General features: G+C 39.2%; 1 protein-coding gene across 5 annotated transcripts in view; it reads left to right on the top strand.

The window, feature by feature from the left end:
• The window catches only part of HDAC9 (histone deacetylase 9), an 828,595-nt gene that overhangs the window by 61,605 nt on the left and 748,497 nt on the right, over positions 1 to 18,493 (top strand). For all 5 annotated transcript variants that reach the window (XM_036327963.1, XM_036327967.1, XM_036327965.1 and 2 more), the window contains exon 2: positions 13,494 to 13,611. In XM_036327963.1, coding sequence (XP_036183856.1) covers positions 13,590 to 13,611 — 22 coding nt within the window. In that variant the 5' untranslated portion in view covers positions 13,494 to 13,589. The remainder of the gene's footprint in view (positions 1 to 13,493; positions 13,612 to 18,493) is intronic.

The raw sequence follows: 18,493 nt of genomic DNA, 5'->3' as shown, positions 1-18,493 counted from the left end.
AAGTTGTTCTTTTTTGCGTTGTTTTCTTACTGATTTATGGGTGTTCTTAAAATATTCCCATTACTAATTCTTTGTTGGTTTGCATTGCAATATTTTCCTCCATGTAATTTATTTTTACAGTTTTATTTAAGAGCTTCTCTTATTGAACAAAGGTTTTAATTTCAAAGTTGACAAATTCTGTCTTGTTTGAGAAATAACACCCTACTTGAAGTCATAAAGATATCCCTCTTTATTTTTTAAAGATTTGTGCAACAGAGCAAAATTTACATTTTAATAATATTCTTTGTCTCTAGATGTGTACATTTCTATCTACATTTGTGAGAGCTAGCTACACAAACAAGTCTGATTTATTGGATTGGTTCAATTTTATAGGCTGCTACTGAGAACTATATAATTTAAAGATTGATGGGTTTATGAAATGTTATTGCTTAGAAGAACTTTAGAGGCCATCTGGTCCGAAACTGACGCCCAGAGAGACAGGCAGCAGCAATTCTAGAACTAGTATCGACAGAGTGAGCTGCACAGATCCTGCATTCTGTTATCTTCATGGCTGAGGGGCCTGCCTCACCTTTAAGAGGTGTGTGTGTGTGTGTGTGTGTGTGTGTGTGTGTGTGTATGTTTTAAATCCTCACTCACCCAAAGATATTTTGGGAGGGGGGAGGGAAGGGGGAGAGAGATAGAGATAGATAGAGTGAGAGAGTAAATAGTTACTCGTGAGCAAACTGAAGGCCAATGTTTCATTTTAATAGAGACATTGATGCGAGAGAAACACATTAACTGATTGCCTCCCCCACCGACCCAGACCAGGTCCAGAGATTGAACCTGCAACTGAGGTATGTGCTCTTGACCTGGAATCAAACTGCGACACTTTGGTCCATGGGCCAAATATCTAACCACTGAGCAAACCAGCTAGGGCTTGAAGAAAAGTTTTATCTTGGAACTGAGTAAAATAATGGATGCTGATTTACATCCAAGAAAATAAAACATTTACATAGTAGAAATTTTCACAGTATGGTAGCAAATCTCTTTGTTTCTAAGTATCGCAGGGGGGAAAATACAGCATGTGAAGCAAGAAATAGTTGGTAACTGACTATAACACTTATTTATCCTTAAGTGATAAACATGCGACTATAAAAATAACTATAACTAGACATCACTATTGCTGAGAATCACCTGTTTTGCCCAGAGTGCGTATCTTCTTTTGGACGGCTTCTGTCACAAACATGCCTCTACTGTGGACCAGGTTCCAAACGTGAAACTTACTTCAGCCAAGTCCCTCATCTTTCCTGTCTGGGTACTTACTCACATCACTACCTGCACCACCACTGCACTCCCCCAACTCACGAAACATGTTTACTTTCCCAGTACCACTCAATTCTCAGACTCTTTACACTCAGGGCTAAAGTTAAGTGCATTTCTTATGCTCTAAATAAGAATCTCAATAATTTTTCACTATCTTTTTTTCCCCCTCAAAGGAGTATTGCAGAGGAACTTAAGAGTGAGTGACAGTTGACAGAAGATGTGGTTGCCTGGCAACTGGCAATTTAAACAAGTAGGAACTGATCTGATTTACCAACCTGATAAACAGCAAGAACTTTAATACAATCTTAAGGACGGCTACAGATGTTGCATTGAGCTATTTATATGTGCTGATCTGTCTCAGTCTATTTTGATATATATGTATATATGCATATTTTTTTTCCTGCAGGACTAGAATATGAAAGCAAAGGCTGTAGCTCTCCCCTGTGTGACATTAATAGCAGTTGCCTGCAATAAAATGAGTTGTCTTGGCCCCTTTGTTTTTATGCAGATACTCAGTTACCAAGGCGGCTTTTTCACTCAGAGGGGATGCATGTTCTGTGGATTGAATGCTGAGCTTGTTTAGAGTTCTGAGATTATATTTATACACTCAGTAATTGTTGTCACCTTATTTTGCAGGTTTTATAATTTGAAACTTCTCTCCATTTCTTTGAGGTGCAGTAGTAGTTACTCTTTATTCTTCACAGGAATAATGAGGTTTAATAAGATTGGCTCTGAGTTGGCGTAAATGATTAGTGTGTTTTGCTAATGAGATCAAGAGGCTTGATCCCATAATGAGCCAGTTAGCTTCCTGGAGCAAGTAAATCTTTATCCTGACTTTAGGGGACATCTTTCACATGGTTCTTCCAAGAGACCATAGAAAAGCTGCAACCCATCAGTAATGGTAGTAGAGTAACCCAAAGAGTGCCCCCTCCTGGCAGGAGGTCAGGGCTATCATCTATCTATCTCTATATATAAAAGGCTAATATGCTAAGTGTCCAACCGTCTGACTGGTTACTATGACACACACTGACCACCAGGGGGCAGGCACTCAATGCAGCAGCGGTTCTTGGGAGTTGCACCCTGAAACCAGAGAGGAGGGAGCCCGATTCCTTGCGGAGCCATGCAATTCCACCTCTGGCCATGGGTTATGTTGTTGCTGGGCACTGTGGACCCCGAATCTGGTTTACTGCCAACTTTTGTTTGCATTCCACACCCTGTATGATAGCAACTTTGCAGAGTGCCCTCTTGCACTCCAGGACCCCTCGGGGGATATCAGAGAGCCAGTTTTGGGACCCCACCTGCCGGAGGGACCCTGCTCACTCTGCAGATGCCGGGGAGGGACTGTGGGAGGTTGGCTCTAGGGTGTGTCCAGCCCATCTCGCCCAGTTCTGCCCCACCAACCGCCTTCTAATTAATTTCCTTTCAATGTGCATGAATCGGTGCACCTGGTCACTAGTTTTGTATATAAAGAACATGGTATACCTGAGAAGCAGTCTGTATAAACTTTCACATTTTGGTGGAAATGGAATATATGACATAAAACAAGCCACCAGCCCTGGCCAGGTGGCCAAGCTGGTTGGAGCGTAGTCACCAGGAGGTTGTGGGTTTCATCCCTGGTCGGGAGGCAGCTGATCGATGTTACTCTCACATGGATGGTCCTCTGTCTCTCCCTCTCTTTCCCTCTTACTCTCTCAATAAAATCAGTGAAGACATATCCTCAGGTGAGAATTACAAGCCACCAACATCCTGTTTAGCACAGAACTTCAGGTAACTTTAAGGATAACTATCACATTGAAAATATTTTATAATATGGGAGTACAAAAATAGATCATTTTAATCGTGAAATGGTTGAAGGACACAGCAAGTAATTTTTAAGTTGTTTCTTGAAACTATTGACAATTCATTAGATTAGGACTTAGGAACTTCCAGGAAAGGAGGACAGCTCTGCCAGTCATGCGTGTTTGAGTGAAATTAAATACTCTAAAGCTGCATTCCAGCTCTTCCATAGTACCTTCCCCATCTCCCCCCAATTACAATGAAGACTCTCTTCTCCAAATTCCTGCGGCGCTTGTGCTGTTCTGTTCTTTTTAAGAATTAATACCTATTAGGGCTGCAATGTTTCACAATTCCAGGGGCAGTTATTTTTTTTTTTATAATATATTTTATTGATTTTTTACAGAGAGGAAGGGAGAGAGATAGAGAGTTAGAAACATCGATGAGAGAGAAACATCTATCAGCTTCCTCCTGCACACTCCCTACTGGGGATGTGCCCGCAACCCAGGTACATGCCCTTGACTGGAATTGAACCTGGGACCCTTGAGTCCGCAGGCCAACGCCCTATCCACTGAGCCAAACCGGTTTCGGCTCCAGGGGCAGTTTTCAGCACAGAGGCCCTATCATATTGATATCTCACATGTATTGACTACCGTGCTAAGTATTTTACATATATTGTCATTTGTTCGTAGTGATCCTGCAAGAAGTATTAGAGCCAACAACTTACTCGTGGGCAAACTGAAGGCCAGAGTGGTAAAGTAATTTGCCTGTGAAAATATAGCAGGAAAAGTCAGAGAGCTGGTATTTGCATTAAGATCTGTCAGACTCCAAAGCCAGGGCACTTTTTTCACATGGTGTCACTCTCTCTCTGTACGTTTTGTTATGTGGTTCTCATACTTCAGCTAAGTGATCCAGGACATCTTAGAAAAGACTGCATTTTGAGGGGAGTCCTTGGACCAAATTCTGGGAAATCCCTGGTGTAAAATCTGCGAGGCCGAGACTATCTGAGCTACCCGCTCTGCTTTGTACTGGGCAGTCATGGTAAGCACTCAATAAGCACATGTTAAATCCAAGCATGGTTACAACTGTCGCTGCAAGTGCTAAATGTAGCCCTCAAAGTTCCATAGCATGAACCGGAGTCCATCTCAACTTGAACATAAAGTCTGTGCAAGTTAGAAAATTCAATACTAATTGAAAAAGTGAAACTCAGAGATTCATTTCTTGCATGTCAGCGTATTCTGGAAATTTAGGTGTATGCTAAGATATCAGTGTGTGCTCAAAGGAAGCCTGTGTAGAAAAAGGAAAAGCATAGGTGAAAAAAAAAAATCAGATAGGGATGGAGTTGAGAGAAATCTGTGGGTTAAAGTAGAGTTCTTTGGGAGGGGGTGGGAAGGAGATAGAGGTGGGAGTTGGGAGGTTCGTTCACCTTGTTAGTGAAGAGGGGTGCATTGGAAAGGGATCAAGGAGGTGAATGACCTATTTGGTTGGAAGAGATCCTGGAGAAGACTAATGGAAGAGACGGTCAAAGATAAAGGGACGAGGAGTAAAAGGAGTCAGTGATAACCTGGGTGTTGTTGGGGAGGGGTCCCAGGCACCTCGCATCTTTTGGCAGTGGACCTGGTGGCTCAAGACTTAATCCTGTTTTCTTCTCCACCATATGCAGATCCTGCTACTGTGATTTCTTCACACGTGGTGCATATCTGTCCATGTCTGGGATGTCTCTCACTTGGCTGGCTTAAAATTGAACTGACCACTAGCAAGAGTTAGAGCAGCGAGTAAAAGGATCCATGAAATCCTCCTCAAAGTAGGAAGAGAGGCTTGAGAGTCTATTGAAATTCCCAAGGTGATCTGTTAAAACGATAGAAAAGTCCTTTATAGAAAGATATATAGAGTACTCAGGGAATGTGCTTCATGTTTCTACAAAATGATAGTTGTTTTCCCTGCCATCAACACCCAAGTGATTTTTTTAAAAAATATGAATAACACCAAGTGAAAGATTTGGGTGAATGTGGTATATTCACAAGCAAATGAGAACAGTGTATATTTCCTTAGAGTACGCGTTGCCTTCTAAAAGAACGAAGCAAAGAAAAAAGCTTCAGTAATTGGATCCCCGTTGTAGCCCTAGTGACGTGAGAAAGATGAATAGCTGTGCTAAGAGAACTCCCTCCCAGGGTGAGCGGCACCACGTGCCACTGCGTGTTCCTGGGATGGAAGTTGGCCTGAAGTAAAACACAGCCAACGTTTTTGAGCACTTTGCCCTTACTGATCACATTCATTTTCCCCAAGCCTCGCAACCACCTGGTAAGTGAAAGAATCCATGTTTAAGCAACTGAGGCTCTGAGAGGTGAATGGACCTAGTGACCCAGGCTAGTGAGACATTTCACGTGGGCACTTGGCTGCGGGAAGGGACTGTCAGATCTTCAAGGGGTGGGTTGCAGCATGAAAGAAATCACAGCCATTACAAATACATATTCAGTACTGAAGTTTGAAAAAGAAAACCAAGTCAGTCTAAATTGCAGTGGTGGCTAAAGATCTTTCACATCTCTCTCACTGATCATAGCCCGAGTCTCCACCCTGGTGGGGTGGTAGACCTGGAGCCGGTTCTTTGAAGCATGTTTGACCTTGACCAGGCAGTTTTCTGCAGGGAAGGTTACAGTGTAAGAGTTACAAAGCCCTCCCACTGCACAGGTATCAGAGGTTGTCTCTTACAAGTTCCTTCACTTCGACTATTACTTCCTTTTCACAATTCTATTCTGGACTTCTGTCTCGTGTGTATTTACAGGAAGACAAAGCTCCCCCCCCCCCCCTCCATTTCTTTCTTTCTTTCTTTTTTTTTTTTTTTTTAAAACAAACCCTTTGCCATGGCTAAAAATGAGCCTCCTATTTCCCGCAGTTTCTGGGCATTGTGAATCTTGTTCTAAACACAGACTAATGATAATGGTGACTGTGGCTCCCTGTTGCCTATTGCCCAAGGCGGGAAGTTACAGGTAGGAAACTTCAAAGGTGATCCAATAAAGATCGGTGAAGGAAGGCTTTGTGATAAAATGGTCTTTACTAGATAGAAACTGTTTGGGATATGAGAATGGGTACTTCCCTGGGGCTAGTCACAGTGTTTTAAAAATCAAGGCTTACAAAGAAAAGGTCTGTTTTTATTAGTGCAGGTACTGTAGTTGGCAGAATTTCTTCTTATGAAATAAAATATCTAGCAGACCATTCCTGATTATGTTATGTATTTTTAAATGTTACCATTGAGATATATTTATACTATAGACTACGAATCCTATCTTAAATATGCAAAATATATGCATAACTAATCTCCAAAGCTGAGTTTCTGCTCCATATTACACCCTACAATGTAGCCTGTGCTTAAATGGTTCTTCTAAAAAGCGTAGCATGGATCTTATTATTTGCTTTTAAAATGTAAGCACAGAGCTTGCAAGGGAAATGTGTGGTCCTGCGGTGGGGGGTGGGGGGGGGGGAGGGAAGGGGGCACGTTTTCCTCTTAGCTGTATTCTAAGGGGGAAATCAGCAAATATCTGGCAAGCAGACTGGGATTGAAACCAATAGTCTTTCATTGGTAACTGCCCAGAGACCAGGATGAGACCAAAGGAGTAGATGTACTGTTTTTTCTAGTCTGTTCAGTGATTCTGAGCACCAAGTGTCTGCCATGGTGTTAGGGGAAGTTAAGTCAGTGAGTTAACTGACTATATCATTGATGTGGCTCCCGTCTGTGCCCATCGGCTTCCCAGTCCCCAGAGTCTCCCAGGTCCTGTTGCTTAAGACAACTTCAGTCTTGTCCCCCTTCCTGCTACTGAAGTTGAAAAGAATAAGTATCCTTTTTTAGAAACATATTTTTATCTATTTCAGAGAGGGAGGGAGGGAGAGAGAGAGAGAAAGAGAGAGAGAAACATCAATGATGAGAGAGAATCATCGACCGGCTGCCCCCTGCACATCCCACACTGGGGAAGGAGCTGGCAACCCAGGCATGTGTCCCGACTAGGAATCGAACTGTGACCTCCTGGTTCATAGGTCGACGCTCAACTACTGAGTCAGGTCGGCCATGCAGAACAAGTATTCCTAAATCTCTGTATCCCATTCTTCTGTGTCTTGATGAAGAGTGGTTCCATTATTTTGATGTAATCCCGAGGTTGTAGAGCTTAGAGGAGAAAAACTGAAGCTTATAAGAAAGTGGGAAGTTGAAACCTTCCAATGATCTGAGAAAATGACAGTACCTTGGACAACATAATTCAGGGGTGCTTAGGGGTATCTGGTGTCTTCTGCTGATCCAAGAAGGCGCCCACCCCATCTGGATCTGCCCTTTCTAGATGGTGGCCCAAACTCGAGTGTTTTTCTTTCTTCCTTTGATCCAAATCAAAGGACGGTGTTCTAGTCCTTCAAAGTGCTGTACTAACAAGTTGGGCAAATGATTCTGCCCCAAAGTTAGGCAACTACAGATTCATTGATTTAGCCCTTTCCCTTTGTTGATGCATTTATCCATGAAGAATTTGTTGTGTACTTACATGTACCAGTCACTGTACATGGTAAGGGAATTATTGAGATGAATACAGTGTAATCCCTAAACTGAGGAACATTGTCTCATGGTGGATAAAAGTACTTGGCCAACATAAGAGGTGTTAGTATTGCCTAACATAAGGGTGTTAGTATAGTTTTGGTATAAGACACAGTGGCAGCATAGATGAGGAAGCTGACTTGTTCCTTTGAATGGTTGGTTAAGAATTCTCATTGAACATGACCTTAAAGAATTTGAGCTGGGAGGTAGAGAAGAGGTGGTATAGTAGCCTTGGCACAAAAACATGGAAATGTGAATAATACTATACAGAAAAATCAGGACTCACAGTCAGCTGTTTAGTGTTTATTCTGATTAGTTGATGCTTGTGCCTCAGCAGTAGTTCATGATGTGGAATATCACCCTATGAATAACGACAGATTGCCTGGAAACATAGGAGTTCCATGTGAGAGAAAAAAAAGAAAAAAGAGATAACGGGGTGGGAGGAAGCGAATTATGAAGGAACTTGAATGCCGACTAAGGAGTTTGTGGGACATCAGATTTTACTTACCCATTTATTTATTCATACATTCCCTAGAGGCAAGGATACCAGATAGGAGGCTAGATAAAGAATCTAATAAAGACTGAATGATTACTTGAGCCATGGCAGCATTCATTGAAATGGAAAGGAGGACCCAGCTATGAAAGATATTTTTAAGATATCAATGGACTGGCTTTGATGACTATATATGGGAAATATAAGAAACAGAAAATGAAATAGAATATGTGAGGTGTCCACGATGGGTAATGGAGTGTCTTGGATGTTGCCAATAAAAATTTGTTGAATTTAATAGGATGTTAAGAGCAATTTTATCATATTTTTCTCTGAAGATGAAATTCAGGTTCTGAGGCATGAGAGAGAGAGATTGTGGGTCTGAAGAACCTCCTGATATTCAATGAACTGGCACAGTAGGCTTATTCCACTAATGAACTATCTCTGCAGTGGATATTCTGAATTGAGTCAGCTCATGAAGCCTCCTCTTTAGAGGAACTGGAACTAATGGCTCCATCTGAGAAGAAAAGGACCTGCCAAGTGAACTGTGCATTACCACTTGCCCTAAATCTGGGAGAGATGTATTAGAGATTTATTAGAGACACATAGCTTTTGCTAGCTACATAGACTACAACAGCATTCTGCTTCCTCAGTGGCACACTGTCAAAAATAATACCAATTGCCCAAAAGGAAAAAAAAAAGAAAACTGTAATAAGAAGCTCAGACTACAGTTAAAAAACCAACAGAAAGATTGTGGTAGGAACATGACATCTAAGTCAGATTTGAAAGCTTATGCTGTGAGGTCTCTTCCAGACATTTATTTTAACTATTTATTTTATCATCTTTGTATCTGAATTCAGTCTATTCACTGGCTAAATAGGCTCTTTAGACCTGTAACTCAATGACTCATTATCAGAATTGTGATGACTGGTTAGACAGTCTTGATACTCAAGTAGCTCGGCCAGAATGGCCTGCAATTCCTTGTGATGCAACCCAAGAGAGCACTGGGCCGAGAGTCAGAAGACTAGCCCTCTCATTTACCACCTGCATGTCTGTGAACACATTCCTGAAGCTCTCTAAGCGCCCAATTCCTAGCTATGAAATGGGGATAATAATGCCTTACTCACTATACTCCAAAGGGCTGTTGTGATTATCAGAGGAGATAGTCCTTGGGCCAATTCTTCCTGATGTATAAGGCTCTGCTGGTTTGCCATGTGGGTGGAATAGTTAAAGGACTTACAGAATCACGACCACAGAGATAATGAGAGCAATGTGGGCTGGGGCAATGTGATGTGATAGCGCCCTCTCTTAGATTTTCATAGGCAATATAAGACATTGCAGGATGTCACCTCTTAGGCTGTTACCCTGTGCTGTATCTCAGGATAGTATAGCAGTAACCTGCCTGCAGGCCTCTGACTGACTTGCAGTCAGAGATGGTCATTTTGAAGCAAAGACTCTTAGTTTCTTATTGTGGATCCAGGTAGCTCAAGGATAGTCAAGAGCCAAAGCAACAGTTCTTAGATCTCAGTAGGTAAAGGATTCATAGCAACAGTTTTACTCCTGCTGTGTTTGTGTTTATCTCCTTAAATGTGTACATATTTTTATAGTATAGGCAAATTAATGTGAAAATTAATTGAAACTATTAATTAAAAACAGATACAGTCCTATATCTGCTTTGATAATATGTATTCGCAATCAGCATTACTTTTTTTTCTGTTCTTTTCACTTTTTTCATTTATCTACCCACTTGAAGGCCAGTTTCCTATAATTTTTAGTTGAGGATTATTGTAAAAATGACTCATATACTAGGGAAAATATCCCCATTCTCAGAAAATGTGTGATTCTCTGAAGCCCATTGGATAAAGAATTGTGGGAAGATTTAAGAACAAATGGCCCAACCTGATTGACAGATGTTCTCCACCGACCCCTCTTTCTTTCTGAGCAACTAAAAATGGGCTTCATTTGTAAAATTTTTTAAATCAATTTTGTCCCTAAAAGATGTGCATTAGGGCTGCTAATCTTTTGATTTGTTAGCCACCAGGAAAGGAAAATTTAGATAGTTGATATGCACATATGCACGCGCGCTCGCTCTCGCTTGCTCTCTCTCTCTCTCTCTCTCTCTCTCTCTCTCTCGCACGCGCGCTCTCTCTCTCTCATACACACACACACACACACACACACACACACACACACAACACACACGCATGTATGCATAGAGAATCAGTACCTCTGAATCTTTTAGGAAGGCTCGTTTAGGAATCATTTCAGTTATGCAGCTTTGGTTGTGACAACTTTGGCTCATTAAAAATGGAGGTGCAATAACTGGAAACAAGTACATATCAATATAGAAATGCATATTAATTTTCTTTATAATTGTTCAGATAACAAGGCTTTCATAATGTTAGAAGATATGTCAGGATTGGGAAGTTATCAAAAAGATTGAATGGCAAAGAGAGTAGTTTACATTTTAAAAAGGTATTTAATGATGTTATTTTAGAAGTAGAATGTGTATTTCCATCTGTGATTAACTTTGCAACTCAAGTCTAGAGCTCTGAAGGCAAAAACCCAACAATTATGTAACTAGCCATACATCGGCATGTCATTATTTATATTTGTGGAAATAAGAGGCAGACATGGTAGAAATAGAAACATCCTTTTCATGTTAGATTTTGGGACAAGTAGTAACAGTGTAGTATTACTACTGTTAACTGTTGGAGATCATTAGTTAAATTGAGTTGTATTTGTAAATTTATAAGCATCAATTGTACCAAGTGACATTATAGATTAATTTGTTTGTTTGTTTAAACACAGGGTAACTGTGCCCCGATGGAAGGCATCTTTCAGTGCTGCTGTACTTATGTTCTCTTAAGGTTTCCTGTCCCTTGCTTTTGGTTATTCTTAATTTGAAATCAAACCATGCCATTAAGAATCAAGACTATAGCAAGATTCACTCTCTCTTCTTCTACCTTCTTTTTCTGTATACAAAAAAAATCAATTAAAATATTTAAAAAATAGCCCTGGCAAATGTGGCTCAGTTGGTTGAGCATCATCCCATGCACCTGAGGGTTGCCAGTTTTATTCTCAGTCAGGGCACCTGTGCAGGTTGCGGGTTTGATACCTGATCGGGGTGTGTGCTAGAGGCAACCAATTGATGTTTCTCTCTCACATCAATGTTTCTCTCTCTCTTTCCCTTTCCCTTCCTCTCTCAAAAGTCATTTTTAAAAAACATTAAAAAGAAAATATGCATCAAGAGCATTTATGAAATGTTTCAGATTGTAATGTAACAAAGTAAAATAATGGCAAAAATTCAAAGTCCACACTCATTAATTTAGGTGCTCTATAAATAAAAATCTTACTCAATTTTAATTTTTTAAAAATATATTTTATTGATTTTTTACAGAGAGGAAGGGAGAGGGATAGAGAGTTAGAAACATCAATGACAGAGAGACATCGATCAGCTGCCTCCTGCACATGCCCCACTGGGTATGTGCCCACAACCAAGGTACATGTCCTTCACCGGAATCGAACCTGGGACCCTTGCATCCCTAGGCCAACGCTCTATCCACTGAGCCAAACCGGTTAGGGCTTAATTTTAATTTTGATTTATTACCTTTTAATTAAGAAGCAGATGACCTCTCAATGTTCTCACTCATGAAGAAGGTGTAGGAAGAGTTATAAGTACCTATTAGTATGGTTGATGTGAAAACGACTTAAAATGTGGTCTAAAAGTACTTTGCAACTATTAAGAAGTATGCAACAGATTTTTAAATTTAAAATATGATGTGGACATTTTTAAATTTAGAAGCCAAAGTCAGAGTTCTGCTGATACAGAACTCAAAGAATTTTCTGCTCTGCCTTTTTCATTTTTTCCAGAAATATTGCTTTCTGATCACATGGACATTGAGATTCTTTTTTAAAAATATTTTTATTGATTTTAGAGAAGGGAGAAATAGAAACATCAATGATGAGAGACAATCAATGATCAGTTGCCTCTTGCATGCTCCCCACTGGGGATCGAGCCACAACCCAGGCATGTGCCCTGACTGTGAATCAAACTGTGACTTCCTGGTTCATAGGTTGGCACACAGCCACCGAGCCAAAACAGCTGGGCACAAATTAAGATTCTTTAAATCATGTTGACAAAATAAGTACATCAGTAAAACTTTAAAGATTTATGAAAATATATATTTTACTTGCGAAATCTTAATATATATCTAGCACTAAAGATGTGATGAGAAGTCGCCTGCTACAACTGATAAATCTATTTAACTCTTTTAATGAGCATATTTCTATTTAGAGACCATTTACAATATTATAAATATTCTTGGTGAGGTTACATAGTTCTTCAAAGGAAATACTTATTTATATCCTGCTTTATACATTTGGGCAAAAAATAGTAATAACACTTTCAAAATACGGATGAGAAAATGAATCACAATAAATATGTTGGATTCTCAAGATAAAGAGATGCATAATTCTCAGAGTTAACAGCATTCTTTGTATAAAAATAGTGCAATTGGGTTATACTATTTTTGCATGAAACTCATTAAGTGCAACTTTAAAAGCTTCTTCTTCTTCCTCCTCTTCTTTTTTTAAACTTTGACAAGTTCCAGTAAACCGTGAGGAAACTGTCCTTCCAATTGCTTTTCCTTTGCCGAAATGTCTAGCAGTGAGAGTGCATTCGAATTAAAAGCAAAAAGTCCCCTAAATTCCTGTCAAGAAGTCCATCCTGTAAGTGCCACTCTTGGAAGGACTATGGCTGTTATTACTTCTGGCTGGAAAACGGTTGTAAAAGTCTTCAAGAAAAAGTGGAAATTGTGATGGGAGTATTCTGTCACTCTTATAATTTATGGTTTACTTATTCCTTTTTTTAGTCCATTAAAATTCCTTTGCCAAGAAGTCTTATCTCTAGAAGGAAATCTTTGACAATGATAAAAATACTATGTAATGAGATACTCATATCCCAAATTCCAAAAACTATTTTAAATTTCTATAATAACGATAATAAAAAAAATGATAGTGACTAGTAAATAGGAAACATTATAATTCTCAGATTTTCTTTTATTTTGGTGTTCATAATATTCCTCTTTTAAGCATGACTGGTAATTTGCTCTTTTACAGGTGAAATTATAATAAATGTATAAATAATGTTAATTATACATCTCTATATAATATATATCTATATTAAATAATATGTATTGATATAGATCATTATTGGTGAAGATTTAAGACATTTGAAAGGTTGATGTGACTGCCTCAAAGACCTGCGGTGGCGTTGTGGCTGAGCTGAGACTGTTTCTTTTCCTTTGTGGCTCGACATAAGCTATATCATCCACATTGATTTTTCTTGCATTCTAGGTTTCTCTTCCCCCAGCCCCTCGGGACCGAAATTGCCAGCTGCAGGAAGGCTGTGAATCCACATCCCGCCCATCAGTCCTCCTCCTGACTCCCACGATGAGCTCGCCAGTGCAGCCCGGTCAGTCTGATTGCTTTTTAAAACCATTAGTAGACTTTATATGAAAGATGTTGCTTTGGATTGCTTCAAATCAGAAATTTAGGTCATGAAAGGACTGTTTGTTTTTCTGATGAAGATTGCTTGATATAATGAATTTTGAATTTTGTGTTCTACAGTGTGTCCTCTGTTACATAACCCAGTTGGCTTTCTGGGCAACTGATTTTGTTTGTGTTGTTATCTGAGCACTGGGTTTTCATTCCTCTGCTTCTAAGGAAACATTTGGGTAGAACTTTGTGAAGTTATACATTTTTATTAAATATGATGTAGGCATCTAATTCATACCCATAGCCTTTCTTACCTAATGAGTGTCTGTATGCTCTTAAATGGTTCTGTGGGCCTTGAACGTTAGCGTGTGGACTCACTCCTTCATCTTTTGACCCACAGGAAGGATATTCTTCCTCCCCACCCTTCTTTGCTGTCCCTCCTGTTTCCTATATACATAGTTAATTATAATCTCAGCACCTGCTTCCTCCGAATCCAGGGTAACATGTGGCTGGTGTAGTGCTGTGACCAGCATTGCCGACACCCATGCCTCCGGGAACAGGGTGTCACTTTTGGCACAAACACAATCCAAGTCTTAAGAATGATGCGGTCGGATCAGAAAGCACATGTTTAGCATGAAAACATTTTAAAAGAATTTTCCATTTGGGTTATTATAGGAGCATTTACTTACTTCTTTCTATCCAACGTCCAAGATTGAAGCTAATGTAATATTATATTCAGAGTTTGGAAAGGAAAATCTTTTGCCAAGAGTTTCACTCTGTGGAGTGCCACACCCAGATTAGCTGCTCTGAAATGTGCTGGCCTCATCCATCTTTCCCCGCACTCCCTGTGGGCCACCAGCTTGTGTGTTGAACTTGGAACTGGAATTGATTGCAGAGTGTAACTGTGATTGTTGATTCTAACTGATGTAGCAAAGCTATTCCAGAGCCTTTAGTCACAGTCATGATGTGTAATTGGCATTGACATCTGGATAAGCAGATGAAGTGTTACCTGGGCCTCTTATCGCTGAGTCCCTGCAGCACAGAGGTTCTCAAACTTTACCATGCCTTAGCATCTTTGGAAAGGATTGTCCAAATCAAGCCCATGCCCATAGTTTTTGACTCAGTAGTCTGGAGTGGGGCCCAATAATTGTGATTTTTGAGGGTTGATGCTACTGTTGCCCGGGGACTGCACTTGGCAACCACTGTCTAACCTGCTGTTCCTGTTCCTTCCCCTGCCTGCTCTCGCCCTGCCCCGCCCCACCCTCACAGATAGCCCTGTGTGAGCTGCATTGCTCATCACAATGAGAGTATAGTAAAGTGTATCTTCTTATCTTTTCTGTTGAGATGAACTTAAAAACCATGTTTCCATTTTATATATGGATACGTTGCATTTTAAATGTATATTATATATATATATATATATTCATTTATATATAAATTTAATGTTTCAAAATTGCATAATTTAACAGAGGCATTTAATTTAGAACCACCACAGTCAAACTTTTTTCCTTGTGGTGGAATGTGTTGGAATCACTAAAAAACATACTAAAAGCAATAAGAACAAATTGGCTAAGTACAGAAGTGGCAGAGAACATCTTCCATTTCCAGAAGTTATTGTTTAGAATTTACATAGAAGCTTGTCTTTAATTCTCAAGACCAGAAACTAGGCTTTTTATATATTTTAAAAAATTTCTCCATGTTCCTTTTTTTCTACCCCTAATACCTCTCTCTCTCTCTCTCTCTCTCTCTCCTTTCCACATGGTTTGTTACTCCCATCTTTGCTTCAGGAGAGTGACAGGGGGACAGGGCAGATTGAATGACAGGAGAATAGAATTTATGGCAGTAACAACTGTATCCAAATGAAATATTTGAAATGGCATTTCTACCTGTCTTTGTAATCTTGAAATGGACACAGAGCGCAAATACCATCAAGGCTAATGGAGGATGAAGCTACACAGGAAAAATCTGAATCCAGATGATAAGATCACTCAATTTTTAAAACTTATTAACTTTCAAATAGTGCAGGTGTAGCAATTTCAGTGTTTCTGTGGTCTTTATTTACCATCTTTCTAACATGTGTAGATTTGGATACACTCATTTTTTAATGAGAATCACATAGTCCCATTAAAACACTATTGGAAGGGGTTAGATTCCCAGTTTACCGCGCCTCCCCCGCCCAAGGCTATTTAATGGTGACTAGATTGCAATGAATGGATACTGAAATATTTAGATAAACTTAGTTGAAAAAGAAAATCAATTCAAGATAGTAAGAACTATTTTTAAATTTTCCATGCTTAAAGAAAAGAGGGTCAAATGGCAGAAAGTTAAACAGATGATAGATTTTATGGTGATTCTTAATGTGAGCTATGGGCACCTTAAAGAATTTCTCAGGTAGGTCTGTATTACATCCAATTTCATTCTAAAAAAGTAATGCTTTTGGAGAGGTCTGTGTGAGAGTGATATCACTCTTGGTTTTCTCATTTTATGTGTGAAACAGAGGGTGGGGTGAGATTTTTGTTATTAATGTCGCTGCTGAGGTAATTGCTTAAGAGGTAAAGTATATTGGGCAAGAAAGCTATAGAAATGGTGTATATATGTAAGGAACAGATGGTCAGAAGTAACATTTGCTGAACTTTGTGAGGTAAGAGAGAGAAGGAAAACAGATGAGTGCATGAGCTAATTCCTCCTGAGGGAGAAGAAACAGACACGATTAAAGGGGACTTGAGGTTAAATACTATCCACCCAGCGTAGGTGGTTGGTTGTGCATAAAGTGAATGTGAATCCATACTTTGAGGTGCATATGGAAAAGGAAGAACTACACTGCATAGCTTGGCTTCTTATATTCCAGATGATAACAACTTGCAGCATTTTAGAAAATACTCAGAGTTCCTGTATATATATGTGTGTGTGTGTGTATATGTGTATATGTGTATATGTGTATATATATGTGTATATATGTGTGTATGTGTATATATATATATATATATATATATATATATATATATCTTGTAAGACATAAGATAGTCAAATACAGTGGACTCTCAAAAAGTAAAATAATACCAAATACTTGGGTGAATTCCACATACAGTATTACCACAAACTCACAACTGGTAATGTTTGACAATTGAAATCAGCATAATCTGTCCTCCTCCAAGAATATTGACTTTATAATATGAAAATATCTTGCTATTTCAGGCTGCTATTTCAATGGTGGAGTTCTTGCCAGAATGATAATTGTTCAGTTAGGAGAAGGATAAAAGTGGGTGACAAATGAGACAACTGTTGAGTGAAGCTCATTTGATTATAGAGTCATTAAAATTTCTTTGTGTACTTCCTAATACATACTTTTGCTCTATTGAGAACAGCATTATACAGAGGCCTTAATTCTTTTGGGAAGTTTTTATGAATGAAGTCTGAGTTGAGGAAAGTCATAGCGAATGGGCCAGGTGGGTGGCAGTCTTTTCTGTTTATTGCAAGTACAAACCTGAAATACACTTGGCATATATAAAGGAAAAAGCTCGGCCACAAACATAGATACATTATTCTGCTCTTAGTCTGTATCTTATGGCACGATGAATATTCTACTGGTGAGAAATAACCTAATCGTTTGACTTAGTAAAAATGTTTTTCTTACATCTCCTTTTTCTTTAACTATGTAAAAAGAGAATTAAATTGGTCGTATGCATTCGCCATCGAATTATTTTGCTTTTGTTCCAAAAGGGCTCTAAGGAGTTTTTGTGCACCAGAAAAATAGACTCATTTCAGTTATTACAGAAATTCTTTAATAGTTTCTCAGACAGGGTATTTCTGTTTGTCTTGAAAATTGATCCTGGGATAGTGTGAATCCATATTTTCCCCATGCATTGATACCATTCTCATAAAAGTTCTCCATTCATATTCAAGTATAGTTGATATCAAGTACTAAATATTATGCCTTGATCATGCATTCAAAGAATAAGTGCTGAATTTTGAATATAGAATTACTGGTTTTTATTTTAGTCTTGCTGCTCCAATAACGTTTTGAGTCAGGGCACTGGGTACTGTTTTTTGGCCTGAATGGAGGGAAGACTATGTGGATAAAATTGGCAGCTAGCTGCTGCAATTGAGATAGTCATTCGTTCAAAATTTATTAGGCATCTATTTTATGCCAGTCACAGTGTTATTTACTAGGGACACAAAGAGTACTAAATAAATCAAGATTTCTACCTTTCTGGACAACACCCTTCAGTGGGAAAGAAGTGTAAGTAGTTCTGATTCATTCAGAGTGCTGAGTACTTTAAGAAATATATGAGCAGAAATTAATTTCTTCTGTATAGCAATATGGATGCCATTTCTAATAATTTAATTTTTCTCAGGATTACCAAATCTCAGAAGGAAAGACATTAGGCCTCATCTAATCTAGAGTTTCCCAGACATGTCTGATAATAAAAACCACCTGGAGTTCTTGTTAACAAAACAGTCTCAGACGCCTCCCTTAAGGAGGATTGAGTGGAGGACCTGGAGGGGGTTCTCAGTAGCACCGCGTGCAGTGCTCGTCCCTGTGACTTGGTGAAGTGCCGAAATGCTCTTTAGTCTGTCTAATAAAAAATACACCATTAAACCCAGGCTCAGAATAGGTGTTTTCTCCTGTGAGCTGAGATATAACTCAGTTATTTTGCTTTCTGGTAAATAAAACACTAGTGCTGTTGAAAACGAGAGGAGGGTATAATTTGTCCGAAAATTCTAATGGCTTATATGTATATGTACCTAGGCCATTCTGTGTTGTTGGTTTTTTTAAATTGAATTTTAGAGAGACTGGAGAGGGAGAGAGAAACATCCACGTGAGAGTGAAACATCGATCCGATGTCTCCTGCACACCC

This window comes from Myotis myotis, unplaced genomic scaffold, assembly GCF_014108235.1.
Source record: "Myotis myotis isolate mMyoMyo1 unplaced genomic scaffold, mMyoMyo1.p scaffold_m19_p_11, whole genome shotgun sequence".
Lineage (NCBI taxonomy): Eukaryota > Metazoa > Chordata > Mammalia > Chiroptera > Vespertilionidae > Myotis > Myotis myotis.
Note: the sequence above shows the minus strand (reverse complement) of the source record. Positions and strands in the feature narration are given on the sequence as shown.